Below are 13,663 nucleotides of genomic sequence, written 5' to 3' on the forward strand. Positions count from 1 at the left end.
GAATCATTCACAATCTCAGATGAGTTCAATGGATACTGTCACACAGATTATTGTGGCTCAATGACTGATGTTTGCTCTTTTCTAGACTCTTCAGCAACAACATTGTGGACAGAAATCCGTTTAAGAAACACCAGCAGTTTGAAATATGGTGACCCAGTCGTCAGTGTGGATAGTGCTCATCAGGAATAACTCCTTAATGTCCAATGAAATATTACTGTAGTCCGAGTACTGATACTGTGTCTGTGCTCAATACTTATACTGATAATGATGACATGATAAAGTTTGCTGATAATTATCTGGAGATCAGTACTGAGATGCTGTAGTTTTTATTTTTTATTATTTATATATTTATATTTTCTTATTGAGACAAAATCATGAGTAGGCCTAATTTATCTCTTTGTATTTTGGTGTAACTGTCTTTAGCCGTATTATCAGGGGAGCTCATGTCATTTGTAATCATTACGAAGGTCGTCTGTGATCTGAATCCCGTGTGAATCTGCCATGTCTGTAATTTGTAATGTAAAAACTTGGGGTTGTATGTTTTTATTTTCACGAGTATCAAAATGATACCTTAATGTAATATGGAATGAAAAGGGCCTTTGTGTGCATTCTGTGATTACTGTAATCTGGGATTATGTTTAATTCAATGCAGAGAAGAACGACTCTGTAATAATATCTCAGAGTAACGGTACAGTAAAGGTGCTTTCAGGTGATAATCATGTTCAATACATTGAGATAATAAATTATCTGAAGAAAATTATCTTTAAAATGTAAATATGAGGATCAGTTTTCACTTGAGATTTTAAATAAAGTAATGCCAGAGATAATATAAATATTTATATTCATATTAAAATAACATTTTCTGATATTTTCCTCATTAAAACACCTCGTTGACTGTAAACTGCAGTGATCAGTGTTTTCTTGCAATGGGAAACACTTTTGGTTGCATAAAATACTGGTGAAAAACTGAATTCAACAGTACAGCTGAATGACTTTGTGTGGGGAACCCAAGAAAGAGACAAATTTATTTAAATTTAAATTTAAAATGTTATAAATGATCAACTTTTATTCTGGGAAACAGTTATTTAATAAATGAGTTGGAGTGAGTCAATAAAACTCAACAAGAATATAAACATTTGTTTTTGCTCACATTTCTAATGAGTTGAAGTAAAAGATTTCTTCTATGCGCAAACATTTTGTTCACAAATTCATTAAAACCATTCAAATCAAAGAATCAAAAACTTCTAAGAAATAAGTTCTAAATGTCTCTGAGTGTTGAAGGACTGACCCAAACCATCTCTCAGGATTCAAGGTTTTCACAAAGAAGAACAAGTGAGCGTCAGTAGAGTTTAATAAAGTGAAAAACTCTAAGAAACACAGTTTAAAGGGCTCAACTGGTAAAGCAACTTGTTCAACTTCAATCTTGACCACTCTGTGAATTAAAAGCCTAAGAAAGAAACATAACTGAGGAGTCTCCAACTCAATATCTCACATTGTTAAAGGACTGTTGAACTCTTCAGGTCCAGAGTTTGATTCTGAACCGTTTACATTTTGAAGGCTGACGTCCAAATAAAAGAACAAAAGCTCTGAGTGAAGAAGCTGAAGTGTCTGATGAAATGGCTCCAGTGGTGAAACAGCTCCCTTCAAATTCATTTTGAGGTTGTGAGTTTAATATATTATATTGAAGTTGGATGTTCAAAGACAAAAAGTGAAAAGCTCTGAGAAATAGTAACAAAGTGTCTCAGCAAAAAAAGTTATCGACATTATTTACCATTTTTCACTCATTTATCTTCTCGTATTTTCTGTATTATAATATGAACTTTTGCTTTGAGCTTCACTAAACTGTATGAAAGGTGAAGATCAACAGCTGCACTGCTGACTTCAGACTGTAAACTCCAGGGTTCAATATTCCTCATTTAGCCTTTGCTTTTAAAACCAATCTATCAATACTGAAATGATGTGAGAGTCCAGGAAGCACTGGTGGCTCGAGCAGGTGCACATCTGAAGACCTGCAGGTTCTGGGATCAAACATCATGATCTTTAACATGCTGATTGAAAAGCTTTGAGAGAAACAGTTTAACTAGTCTGAGTCATTAGGAGGTACGGGTTCAATTCCAGATTATAATGTTTTCAGTGACAGAACTTTTACCTTCTTCATACAAGGCTTTTGTTTCAGAGTTATTTATGCTGACGAAGGAAAACTAAATCTGTGAACTCAAAGTGCACGAGGGTCATAGAAAATATAAAATACTGTCCATAAATAGTTGATCCCAGAGTGAACTCAATGTTTGAGCCCATCCCTCAATCAATGTTCATATTTTCAGGACACAGAAACAGTTTAAAGAATATATAAATATAGCCGAATATAAAACATCATTCCAAAACTGTTTGTTGTTTCCCCTTTGCCCACTTTGGTATTCCCAAATCCCCCTAATGTGGCAGTGACTCTCCACCATGTTAGAGTCTTCCTGGCTGCTCAGGCGAGACTTCGCTCCGACCGGCGAACTGACGCGATGACGCATGCGCGGCGGCTGAAGACGTTTCCGACTGAGTGGAAAGTTCGCGGTCATGAAGACGTTTGGAGGACGAGAGGAAGAAGGAGGGAGAGTGGAGGGAAATAACACAAAGAATTGGAGTTTATTGAGAGTTATAAGGTCAGTCAGAGGCTGAACGGCCACACAAACAAACACAAACACAAACAAACAAATAAACAAACAGCGTCGCTGCGTCTGTCGCCAGCTAGCTAACAGCTACGCTAACGTTTTTACAGTTGGTGATTATAAACAAACAATCGGTCAAACTCGAGTTACATTAGGTTCACATTAATCAGACATTATTGTGAGAATGAACATGGTGTTTTAAACAGTTGTTGTTGTTTTCTTGCTGTTATTGTCAGAGGAAATCAACTCCACCTGTTGATGAGCGTTCAGTGAAAGCGACAAGCGAACAGCCTGTCGAACAACAAAGACTAACATAGTGGCGGAAGATTGTGATCATGAAGCTGCTGCAGTTCATTAGCTGCTGTTTGTGGCTGTAATTGAAGCAGTAAGCTCTACTGACTGATTATTATTGATTATTGATTGATTGATTGATTGATTCGACCGCTGTATCTGACAGAAACATAGTTGGAAAGTTGAGTTTGTCTTTAATCTTGAGACGATTCACAGGATACAACAAATGTCACAATATCTGTTTGGTTTTAGTTTTTAAAAGCTGTTTTTATTTGATACAATTGATCACAAAGTCTGACTATTATTCCAATAATTGTACAGATTGCAGACCCCGATGTCACCTTCAGGAACACAAATCCAAACACGTAATTTAGTGTTTCATAAAAACACTAAATGGTGACGATCAATGTCAAATTGATTCTCTGTTGTCTGTTACTGAAGTTGGAGCTGAGTTCTTACTGAAGATGGTTGTTTGATTATCCAGTAACATTATTCACATTTTAATGGATTTTTCTTTGAGTTTTAAAGACAGAGTAACATTTTTCCCTCTTCAAACATTTGTTGCTGTGGTTGGAAATTATTTCATCAGAAAATGATCATATGTTTTAGATAATTCAAACTTAAATTAAATGAATAATAAGATAATTTATGAGTGCAAATATCCAGTTTTTTATTTCATACAACAAGGTTGGTTTGAATGTTTGCACCATTGTTCAAATTAATAATTTGGGTCCTAAATAGAGAGTGTATCCACTTCTTCAGGCGCCACTACACCACTGACTGTGTGTCAGTCTTCAGGTTGTGGGTTTGATCCTCAGCTGATGCTGAATCGTCTGACAATCTTATAATGTGTCCGTTTCTTACAGTTTGAAGGCTGAAGTCTCTGCACGACTGCACTCGTAGCTGCAGAGCCTACAAGGATTCACCGGCTGAGTTGACTGTTTGTTTGGTGGAAGGGACACTGCAGCTGCTGTGTCGGCCACTGGAGGGCGCTCTGCCGTTGTTGACTTCAGGAGGACTGCTGGAACTATGGAAGAGTCTTCAGGTTGGTCCACTTTCCAGTTGTTGGTGAACACAGTATGTTTTTCTTTCATATCACTACTAGTGTATATTCTGTAAACACATAAATAACACAAGAGGTCCAAAATGTAATTCACCTGCATGTATAAAACTCTTTAATTCATGAATAAAAAATATTGAATGTACATTAATATTAATAAATAACTCCACTCTGTTCCTCAGTGAACTTTCTGGTCAAGAGTTCTGAGTTAACATTTATCAGTAATCAACAATAAATAATGAACTGCTTTCATATGAATTCATGTTAAGTGTTGCAGTTCTTCACTCTGACCACTGGAGGGCGCTCTTCATTGAACTGAACTCTATTATATTATTAGATTTTAATTCTTACATTGATCTTTTACAGAGAAACATAAACAATTACATACAACATGTTCGACATTAATTTCTGTGAAAGGTGAGGAAGTCTGCTAAATGTTCAAAATATATCAGCTGGAAGATTGTAATTGAATTTTTACATTTGGTGCAACATAGCAGAAGATTAATAAGGATATAAATAAATATATAATTAAATATTCATCTCTTTCACCTACTTTAGTTACTCCGGTTAGTTCAGAATGAAAAAAAGTGCTTTACACTAAATCAGAAAAGCTGTAAACATATTCCTGAATGACGACTACCCAGACATATCAATCATTTAATAGCTATAATATAAAATAATGTATATATATTTTCTAACGTGTGTCTGTATTTCATTATCCTCCACTGATGTCCTGTTGGAGGAAGAGGATCCTCCTGGAGCCCCAGTCTGGATCAGGAGGACCCACCAGAGTTCAGCACTGATCCATTGAAACCTGTGCTCCCTGTAGTTCTGCTCTTTATGGTCAGTATGTCTCAGTATCACTGTTTATTTTATGTCCTCAACAAATGTACATAAGTATGAACACCTTGTTGTGTGAGCTGTATTTTACTGAAGATGGTTGCTATTATCCAGAAACATTGTTCACATTTTAATGGATTCTTCTGGAAGACTTATTTTAAAGACACACTCACATTTTCCCTCCCTATATAATTGTGGGTCATATGACTGTTTTATTTCATACAGCAAGGTTGGTTTGGGTGTGTGCACCATGGTTCAACTGGAAGGTAATGCAACTCAAAGTAGTGATGATTTATTGTGTGTTTGATGGTTGCAGGAGGACTGCTGCTGACACGCTCTGTGGGAACTATAGAAGAGTCTTCAGGTTGGTCCACTGTCTTGTTTATGTTGGTGAACACAGTATATTCAAATATTCCACCACTGTATCTGACGGGAACATAGTTGTCTTTATTCTTGAGGCAGTTCAAACGATACAGTTGACTATTATTCCAAGAACTGCAGACAGATTGCAGACCCCAATGTCACCTTCAGGAACAAACAGTTAGAGTTCAGTCTCTATGTGAGAGAAACAACAATATAGACACTGCAGTAACAGTCAAATGCAACCAAAAACCAAATCAAACATCAGTAATTGTTCTTATTGTGCTCTGCTTTGGTTTCTTGGAGCTCCAGCTGCAATTACTTGTTTTAACTCTTCTCATGCAGAACCAGACTGTTTAGCAGAGAATATAGTTTAGTTAGTTTCTTCAAAGTTTCCTCTTAAATAATCATCAAAACTTTAAAAAACAACTCTGTCATTTGGTTGTTTTTTACAGAAATGAAGGAAATTGTGGGTCCAGAATAAACTCCTCTAACCCAAATCCCATCGCTCCAGAGCCCCGGACCCTCAAACACACACGGCTGTAACCATCTTCCACTGTGATGCTGTGGTATGTGTCTTACATTACCTCAGTATAGTAGTATAATATAGTAGTGTCTAATATAATATAGTAGTGTCTAATATAATATAGTAGTGTTTAATATAATATAGTAGTGTCTAATATAATATAGTAGTGTCTAATATAATATAGTAGTGTCTAATGTAATATAGTAGTGTCTAATATAATATAGTAGTGTTTAATATAATATAGTAGTGTCTAATATAATATAGTAGTGTTTAATGTAATATAGTAGTGTGTAGTGTTTAATATAATATAGTAGTGTTTAATATAATATAGTAGTGTCTTATATAATATAGTAGTGTTTAATGTAATATAGTAGTGTCTAATGTAATGTAATATAGTAGTGATTAATATAATATAGTAGTGTTTAATATAATATAGTAGTGTTTAATATAATATAGTAGTGTCTAATGTAATGTAATATAGTAGTGATTAATATAATATAGTAGTGTCTAATGTAATATAGTAGTGTCTAATGTAATATAGTAATGTCTAATGTAATATAGTAGTGTTTAATGTAATATAGTAATGTCTAATGTAATATAATAGTGTCTAATGTAATATAGTAGTGTCTAATGTAATGTAATATAGTAGTGTAAAGAGTTAGCAGTTATGTTAACATTCATCAACAATAAAATAATAAATAAAATAAACACACTTCAACTGAACTGGACACTTTTATATTAGATTTAAGTTCTTAACATTGAATTTGTACATTCATTTAAATATAGAAAAATAATAAACATGTGATCTTTTATACATACACAATTGTGCTGGATGGTATCTTGGTAGCTGTACTAACTTCTCTCTCTCTCTCTCTCTCTCTCTCTCTCTCTTTCTCTCTCTCTCTCTCTCCAGGTTCTGCCAGATGCCGGTGCGGACCAGTTGGGGTTTTCCACAAAGAAGACTTCCTTGTGGGAAAACCCCAACTGGTTGGAGGCAGGGGGGGAGAGAGAGGTGCCCTGTTGCCAGTGTTATGCATGTTAATGTTGAATAAAATGATTTTAAAATCCATAACCCCCTGCTTTTACCTCTCTGGAAACCCGGGAGGGGACACGGCCCCCTCCTCTCCCTCTGCAGCGGGGTGAGGCTCCAGGAACCGGGCACCGAGCGAGCCTCGAACCAGACACTTCTGCATTCTGGCCGCTCCCACGCACACTGCGCCACCATGCTCCTTTCACACTAGAACATCTTCTCCGGGCGCTTTTATCTTTTTACTTTGGCCGCTGGAGCACAAAACACACTGAGCCTCATAAGAGAATCGAACACACAACCTCTGGTCTCCTGACCACTCTTCTAACCCTCAGCACTGTTTGATCTGAGACACTTTATCTATATTTCTAACAGCTTTTCACTTGTTTCTTTGAACATTGGACTCTAAAATTCACAGTTGAGCGAGGCTCCAACCCACATCCTCAAATCTTGTGTTCAGACAATCATTTGTTTATTCACTGAGCTACACATGAGGACGGTAGAGTACACGTTAGTTGTTGCTTTTCTTTACATCTTTGAGGAGAAAACACAGAAAACTGTCATTAGAGGACAACCTGGGTTCAATCCCTCCATCCTACAGCCTAAGAGCTCAGCACCTTATCTCACTGAGCTACACCTGAGGAGTGGAAGTTGCTGCTTGGTAGTTGTATTTATTGTTCACATTAATGAGAAGAAACCTTTAAAAGTCTCAGGATGCATAAGCTGGATTTGAACCTTCCACCTCTGGTCTCAACCACATCAGTTACTTATCTTCCTGAGCTATTCCTCCTGATGGCTTTTGGTTTTTTTGTCTTTCTTTTACTTTTACTGCATTTTATTTATATTTTAAACTGGATAGAAGTCAGATCTACAACCTGGAGGGTTATATGAGCTACAACAGAGCTCCTTGTGTCCCAGGTACAACAGTCCTGCTTCCCTGCACATTTATTAGTACTTTGGAAAATATACCTCCCTGCAGAGATAGCTCAGTGAGATAAGCAGCTGATGTTGATATCTGAGGTGGAAGGTTCAAATCCAAGCACACCTCTTTCAGTTTTCTCTTCAGCAACATGAACAATAAATACAACAACAAACCAACAACTTCCAACCCTCAGGTGTAGCTCAGTGAGATAAGGTTCTGCTATCTGATCCTTTAAACGTGGAGGGATCTAATCCAGTTTGTCCTCTATTGACAGTTTCTGAGTAATTGTAAAACCATTGGGGGGGCGTGTCCCCTTCCTAAGACCGAAGAGACATCGTACATTGCTACTATATTAAGATGATTCCTCTGACAATAACTTTCATCTTGTTTTCAGTCAGTTGGCTGTTTGTCACTCCTCATTAACCTGATTGAGTCCACCTGATCACTCCTTATTTAAAGGCCGCTCTCTTTCGTTCACTCGTTCACCTGCAGTTCTGGTAAGAGGAGTTGATCTTATGCATTGTTTCTGTGTCCATTTTAGTTCCACTGAAAACTTTATTTATCCTAAAGATTAACCAATTCTTTTGTTATTGTTTGTCTTCTTTCAGAGTCAACATCTGTTTTCTTTGACTCCCAGCATGCAACACTTTGAACTAATGCTTTAACAGAGAACTTTATTTCTAAAAGAATAATCTGTTTGTTTTCTTTCAGAGTAACTTCCCCAGGTGTCGGACCGCGTCCTCCTTCAACCCTCAAACACAATAAATCATCAGAACTTGGAGTTGTGTTCATTTAATCCTTGGTGCACACATTCAAAGCAACCTCAGGAGAGAACAGAGAATTATGGATTTGGATTTTAGACAAAATACACACTCCACTTTGTTTATAGTCAAACTGTACAGACATTAGATAGTGAGTTGAGTTTCTGGATAATTCTCTTATTCTCATAAATATTTATTATTCATCTAACCATCTAACATCCACATTGAGTCTGACTGATCAGTCCTTATTTAAAGTGTGCTCTCTCTTCTGGTACTAATTTTAATTTTATTCTAATTTAATCTTATTAATAAACTTTAAGCTAATGCTTTAACTGAGAACTTTATTTATCCTTGTTTAACATGAACAAGATGAATGTGTGTCCTCCTGCTAACTCCTAAAGTTAAACACTTTTGATGACATTGGGAACATTGTTTGGGAAAATAAACTTTTTTTTAACGCGTTGATCTGATGTCCACAATGGTCGACTCCTATTCATTCGTTCACTTTACATATTTGGGCTTCTCTTAATGAAGGCTTTTATTTTACTAATACTAAAACCAGATATCGTTGTACTGATATTTACATCAACAGTAAGACTGTGTATGTACTGTAGGACAACAACATTAACAAATTCTTATTCATTTAATTTAAAGTTATTACCTTACTTATTTAGTGAGTGCCCTCCAGTATTATTTATTTTGGATATATTAACACTTCTAATAAGTTTTTCAACCTGTTATTCCAGGGTTTTTTATTCCTATAAATATATATATATATATATATATATATATATATATATATATATATATATATATTTAAGTAGCTGAAACACATGTTTTTATTACTTTTTTTGTAAAACAAATTTCAGGAACAGACGTTTGTGTAGAACATGTTGTATGTAATTAACATTAAGTTAATATCAAATAAGTTCAATAACTTATTGTTGATTATTGATAAACGTTCACGTATAACTCATAACTCTTGACAAGAAAGCAAGTGGAGTCAGTTATTTATTTAATTATTTTATTTATTCTTTTTTTTTTTGGCATTTTGGATCTCTGAAAGAAAAATAAAGACTTAAATGTCTCACTCATGAATGGTTACTAGTAATGATATGGAAACTAAATATACTGTGGACTTACTGTATGTAGTTCTTCTGTAGTTCACAAACACTCTTGAGCCAAAGTCCCTGTGGACGACGGTATGGTTAGTGGAGTTACCTGAAGACTCTTCTGTGTTTCCTGCAGGCCCTTTCAACTGATTGTCAGACAATTCAAATGAATTAAGTTTTGTTTCTTCTTTGTCACAATCCAGCATTAAAACCTTAAAGCTTGAACAGCATCACCTGAGGATTAAACCCACAACCTAAAGACTGACACACAGTCAGTGGTGCTTTGTGTTGATTACTGACAGTGAAAATACAAATTCTGCAGCAAACATTTATAGGATTCAGTTACATTTATAATCAACATAAACAAGAAAGTGGAGCAAACCTGAAGACTCCTCTATAGTTCCCACAGAGCCTCAGCAGCTCCTCCCTGCAACCATCAAACACACAATATCGTTTTATGGCTATAACAGATTTTACAATTACAATAGGAACAGTTAGTGGGAATCATAATTTTTGCATCCCAATTTTTATTTGATTATCTTTCATTTCATTTCATTTTGAATTATTTTCACATTCATGTATATTTTAATATCTTTACATGTTTTCTTCCCTTGGGAAATAGAAAATAAACAGAAATAGTGACATTTTATTCCTAATACAGTTTTTACAAATCAAAGAAGGAAAAGCTGTTGGTGTCTAGAATCTGTACAATTATTGGAATAACAATAATCAATAATAATCAGACCCTCTAGTGGCAGCAGATCGTATTGGATCCAATATAGGTCAATCACACACAGCTGGCTCGGTTTCAGTGTTACTGCCGGTACTGCTCCACAAGAGCAACGTTACACTGTTTGATCAGTTAGTGAGACAATGACAGTGGATAATGACCTTAATCGATCTCTGATATTCTCACACAGCGAGGAAACAACAAACAAACAAACAAACAGCAGCCATTGAACTACCAGCAGCTTCATTATCACAATGTTAGTCTTTGTTGTTCGAGAGGCTGTTCGCTTGTCGCTTTCACTGAACGCTTATCAACAGGTGGCGTTGATTTCCTCTGACAATAACAGCAAGAAAACAACAACAACAACAACGACTGTTTAAAAGGTAATGTTCATTCTCAGGAGTTTGACCGATGTTTGTTTGTTTGTTTATAGTCAACAACTGTTAGCATATGTGTTCGCTAGCTGACGTCGTTAACTACAGACGCGGCGACCCTGTGTTTGTTTGTTTGTGTTTGTTTGTTTGTTTGTGGGGCTGTTCCGCCTCTGACTGACCTTATAACTCACAGGAAACTCCAGTTCCTTCTTTTATTGTCTCTCCTTCTTCCTCTCGTCCTCCAAACGTCTTCATGAAACAGGTTCAAGTATCCGGAGCGACCGCGAACTTTCCGTCATGGCGTCAGTTCGCCTGAGCAGCCCGGTGGAGAGTCTGTTCCCTGGTGGAGAGTCATTGTGGACTAGAGAGGGAATACTGGGAATATCTGCTTCATGGAGACGTTTGGAGGACGAGAGGAAGAAGAAAAGAGGACATAAGACGAAGAACTGGAGTTTGTTGTGAGTTAGAAGGTCAGTCAGATGCTGAACGGCCACACAAACAAACACAAACAAACACAAACAAACAAACAGGGTCGCTAACGTCTTCACAGTTGGTGACTATAAACAAACAAACAATCGTTTAGATTCACTCGAGTTACATTAAGGTAAAAATGAGAGCTTATTGTGAGAGTTGTTGTTGTTGTTGTTGTTTTCTTGCTGTTATTGTCAGAGGAAATCAACGCCACCTGTTGATGAGCGTTCAGTGAAAGCGACAAGCGAACAGCCTCTCGAACAACAAAGACTAACATTGTGTCTGTTTCTGGATCTTTGGATATATTGATGGTTTGTTTGTTGCTCTGTCAATAATTAGACTTTATTGTGTGTTTGATGGTTGCAGGAGGACTGCTGCTGAGGCTCTGTGGGAACTATGGAAGAGTCTTCAGGTTGATTAGAAATGTAACTCAATCCTATAAATGTTTATTATTGTTGTATGATTTTTACTTTCTCTGTCAGCTGTGTTGTTAAGACTTTAATTTGTCTCACACTCGTAGATCTGCAGCGCCAGTGGAGGACATCATCTCCTCTGGTAGGATATTTTAAAGATTCACCCTACATCTAAAAGTTGATCTTTCTCTGGTTTGACAATTGTCTGACAATCTTTTAAAATGTTAATTTCTTCCAGGTTGAAGGCTGATGTCCAGAGTTACAGGAGGACTGCTGTTGACTCGGTCTGCAGGAAACACACAAGAGTCTTCAAGTAAGTTCACTTTCCAGAGTTTCTCTTATTATTCACATTCCTGTCATTGTCTCACATCACTAACGGATTAAACACTAACTGTTGTGGATCTATTGACTGTATGTAAATTACACATATTGGATTGTTTTAACTCTTATATAATACATATTCATCTAAACTTTAAAAATAACTCTTTCATTTGGTTGTTTTCACAGAAATTATCTGGACCTTCAGGCTCCTGTAACCCAAATCCCATCGCTCCCATCCAGAGCCCCAGACTCTCACACACACTGTGGTATGTATCTTGATTTAATTTAATTTAATATAATAGTGTCTAATTTAATTTAATTTGATAGTGTCTAATTTAATTTAATTTAATTTAATAAAATATAATAGTGTCTAATTTAATTTAATATAATATAATATAACATAATATAATATAAAATAGTAGTGTTTAATTTAATATAATATAATAGTGTCTAATTTAATTTAATTTAATATAATATAGTAGTGTCTAATTTAATATAATTTAATTTAATATAATATAATAGTGTCTTATTTAATTTAATATGATATAATATAATATAATATAAAATAGTAGTGTTTAATTTAATATAATATAATAGTGTTTAATTTAATATAATATAATAGTGTCTAATTTAATTTAATATGATATAATATAATATAATATAATATAAAATAGTAGTGTTTAATTTAATATAATATAATAGTGTCTAATTTAATTTAATATAATATAATAGTGTCTAATTTAATGTAACAGTGTCTAATTTAATTTAATATGATATAACATAATATAAAATAGTAGTGTTTAATTTAATATAATAGTGTGTAATTTAATTTAATTTAATTTAATATAATAGTGTCTAATTTAATTTAATTTAATTTAATATTATATAGTAGTGTCTAATGTAATGTAATGTAATTTAATAAAATATAATATATAATTTAATATAATATAATATAATCGTCTAATTTAATGTAATTAATATAGTAGTGTTTAATTTAATTTAATTTAATTAAATGTTATTAAATATAATATAATACAGTAGTCTTGTGTACTGGATGGTATCTTGGTACCTGTACTAACTATCTCTCTCTCTCTTTCTTTCTTTCTTTCTTTCTTTCTTTCTTTCTTTCTTTCTTTCTTCTTTCTTTCAGGGAGCGGCTGATGAAGTTGGGACCAGTGGACGTTTCCCACAAAGAGGGGGTGGGGAGAGGGTTGTTATCATGGTGTTGCCAGTGTTATGCATGTTAATATTCAATAAAATGATTTTAAAATCCATAACCGCCTGCTTTTATCTCTCCGGGAAACCCAGGAGGGGACACGGCCCCCTCCTCTCCCTCTGCAGCGGGGTGAGGCTCCAGGAACCGGGCACCGAGCGAGCCTCGAACCAGACACTTCTGCATTCTGGCCGCTCCCACGCACACTGCGCCACCATGCTCCCCTTCACACTAGAACATCTTCTCCGGGCGCTTTAATCTTTTTTACTTTGGCTGCTGGAGCACAAAACACACTGAGCCTCATAAGAGAATCGAACACACAACCTCTGGTCTCCTGACCACTCTTCTAACCCTCAGCACTGTTTGATCTGAGACACTTTATCTATATTTCTAACAGCTTTTCACTTGTTTCTTTGAACATTGGACTTCATAATTCACAGTTGAGTGAGGCTCCAACCCACATCCAATCATCTGCTTATTCACTGAGACACAGTGTACCACTGACACACACAGTGTACCACTGACACTCAGTAGAGTCCACGTTAGTTGTTACTTTTCTTGACCTCTTTGAGGAGAGAACAC

General features: G+C 35.5%; 1 protein-coding gene and 2 long non-coding RNA genes across 24 annotated transcripts in view; all 3 read left to right on the forward strand.

Moving 5' to 3' along the window:
* Nucleotides 1-1,005, forward strand: part of LOC127378566 (uncharacterized) — a 63,613-nt gene extending 62,608 nt beyond the window's left edge. For all 17 annotated transcript variants that reach the window (XM_051427486.1, XM_051427484.1, XM_051427483.1 and 14 more), the window contains one exon: nt 86-1,005. In XM_051427486.1, coding sequence (XP_051283446.1) covers nt 86-152 — 67 coding nt within the window. In that variant the 3' untranslated portion in view covers nt 153-1,005. The remainder of the gene's footprint in view (nt 1-85) is intronic.
* A 1,514-nt stretch (nt 1,006-2,519) lies between these two features.
* LOC127378804 (uncharacterized) lies at nt 2,520-8,907 on the forward strand. Of its 5 annotated transcripts, none has more exons than XR_007888168.1 (5): nt 2,520-2,654; nt 3,818-4,854; nt 5,168-5,215; nt 5,667-5,780; nt 6,651-8,907. It is a non-coding gene; the product is annotated as an uncharacterized LOC127378804 (long non-coding RNA). The 5 variants fall into 5 exon arrangements; XR_007888170.1 differs by lacking the exon at nt 2,520-2,654 and having other exon boundaries at nt 3,289-4,854; nt 6,651-8,183; nt 8,398-8,907; XR_007888169.1 differs by lacking the exon at nt 2,520-2,654 and having other exon boundaries at nt 3,289-3,996; nt 4,378-4,854.
* A 1,422-nt stretch (nt 8,908-10,329) lies between these two features.
* On the forward strand, nt 10,330-13,068 carry LOC127378805 (uncharacterized). 2 transcript variants are annotated; one of them, XR_007888173.1, is made up of 7 exons: nt 10,330-10,672; nt 10,926-11,133; nt 11,501-11,559; nt 11,655-11,689; nt 11,786-11,860; nt 12,055-12,134; nt 13,019-13,068. It is a non-coding gene; the product is annotated as an uncharacterized LOC127378805 (long non-coding RNA). The 2 variants fall into 2 exon arrangements; XR_007888174.1 differs by lacking the exon at nt 11,655-11,689 and having other exon boundaries at nt 11,501-11,546.
* The last annotated feature ends 595 nt before the right edge of the window (nt 13,069-13,663 follow it).

Source organism: Dicentrarchus labrax, unplaced genomic scaffold, assembly GCF_905237075.1.
Source record: "Dicentrarchus labrax unplaced genomic scaffold, dlabrax2021, whole genome shotgun sequence".
Lineage (NCBI taxonomy): Eukaryota > Metazoa > Chordata > Actinopteri > Moronidae > Dicentrarchus > Dicentrarchus labrax.